The following is a 1,642-nucleotide window of genomic DNA, read 5'->3' as shown; positions in this document are numbered from 1 at the left end:
GCTGCTCCCTGCCCGCAGACCGTGGCGCTGGACGGCACCCTCTTCCAGAAGTCGGGGGTGATCTCGGGGGGCGCCAGCGACCTCAAGGCCAAGGCCCGGCGCTGGGACGAGAAGGCCGTGGACAAGCTCAAGGAGAAGAAGGAGCGGCTGACGGAGGAGCTCAAGGTGGGGCTGCGCCCGCCTCCGCGCCCAGGGCCCCTCGGCCGCGGCGCTCCCGCCTGCGCCCGCGCTGCGGCTGATCCCGGTTCCCGGAGCGTCCTCACGACCGCGCGGGATCTTTCTCTGCATTTTAAAGCATCGCTGCGTATCCCAGAGCTGCGGCCCTGTGGTTCCAGAGACTGAAAATTAGAGCTTTAAACTGTTTTCCCTTTTTGCAGGTGCTTTCGGGGCCGTACGTGTTCTGAAACCACGCGTTTTGTCTCTGTAAAGACCTTTTTGCCTCTCTCTAGGCGCTCAGGAGCCGTGGGGAGCCCAGAACCGGGCGTTTCTTTTGTCCCAGGCGCCGTAGAGACTTTATAGAGATCCTAAAACTGCATCTTTTTGCCTCGTTGGCGGCGCGGAGCCCATGGCGGGGGCCGCTGCCCCCGGGCGGCCCCTCACCGCCTGCCCCCTTCGCGCCCCCAGGAGCAGATGAAGGCCAAGCGGAAGGAGGCCGAGCTGCGCCAGGTCCAGTCGCAGGCCCACGGCCTCCAGATGCGCCTCAAGTACTCGCAGAGCGACCTGGAGCAGACCAAGACGCGGCACCTCGCCCTCAACCTCCAGGTACCGCACGCCGGCCCCGCGCGGGGCGCGACGGGGGCTGCCCGGGCCCCGCTCTGCCCGCAGCTGGGGAAACCTCCCCTTTTGGGGGGCGTTCCGCGGACGCGCTGAGGCGTAACGGGTGCCGAACGGCCTCGCTGCGCGCGTTTCGGGCAACGTACGGTGGTTTCTTGGTGTTGGGGCCRCTGTAATTCTCGCTGGGCGTTTCGTGGGCCCTACGGGCTCCTGCAGGCGCTGTGGGGTTGTAGGGACCTTCGTGGGGCGTGACGGGCTCCGTACGGCCCCGGCGTGTTTGCCCGAGGCGTGGGGGTCCCTGCCCCGTGCTGACCCCCGTCTCCACCCTCTGTCGCAGGAGAAGTCGAAGCTGGAGAGCGAACTGGCCAATTTTGGGCCGCGGATCAATGACATCAAGAGAATCATCCAGGGCCGGGAGCGGGAGATGAAGGACCTCAAGGAGAAGATGAACCAGGTAGGAGCGGTGGGAGTGGGGGGGCTCGGGTCGTCGCTGCGGGGGTCCCTGTGGGGCTGACGGCCGCCCCCCCTCCGGCCGTGCGCCCAGGTGGAGGACGAGGTCTTCGAGGAGTTCTGCCGCGAGATCGGCGTCAGGAACATCCGCGAGTTTGAGGAGGAGAAGGTCAAACGGCAGAACGAGATCGCCAAGAAGAGGTGGGGCAGGCCGGGGCCGGGGGGGGGCAGGCCCTGCCCCCGTGGCGGGGGGCCAGGCCGTGGGGGGCGGGCGGCCCCTGGCCCCGCTGAGGCCGGGGGTCGCGGCAGGCTGGAGTTCGAGAACCAGAAGACGCGGCTGGGGATCCAGCTGGACTTCGAGCGCAACCAGCTGCGGGAGGACCAGGAGAAGGTGCTCATGTGGGAGCAGGGCGTGCGC

The 1,642-nt window shown here is 67.9% G+C and overlaps 1 protein-coding gene across 1 annotated transcript; it reads left to right on the top strand.

Annotated features, from left to right (window-relative positions):
* Positions 1–16: 16 nt before the first annotated feature.
* LOC146598871 (structural maintenance of chromosomes protein 1A-like) lies at positions 17–1,636 on the top strand (the record flags this gene model as incomplete). Its single annotated transcript, XM_085299599.1, has 5 exons — positions 17–165; positions 625–762; positions 1,112–1,228; positions 1,319–1,425; positions 1,534–1,636. Coding segments are annotated over exons 2-5 (459 nt in total), but the record flags the coding sequence as incomplete, so codon positions are not given.
* Positions 1,637–1,642: the final 6 nt, after the last annotated feature.

This window comes from Rhea americana, unplaced genomic scaffold (assembly GCF_003343005.1).
Source record: "Rhea americana isolate MKP2758 unplaced genomic scaffold, rheAme1 scaffold_1509, whole genome shotgun sequence".
NCBI classification, from domain to species: Eukaryota; Metazoa; Chordata; class Aves; order Rheiformes; family Rheidae; genus Rhea; species Rhea americana.
Note: the sequence above shows the minus strand (reverse complement) of the source record. Positions and strands in the feature narration are given on the sequence as shown.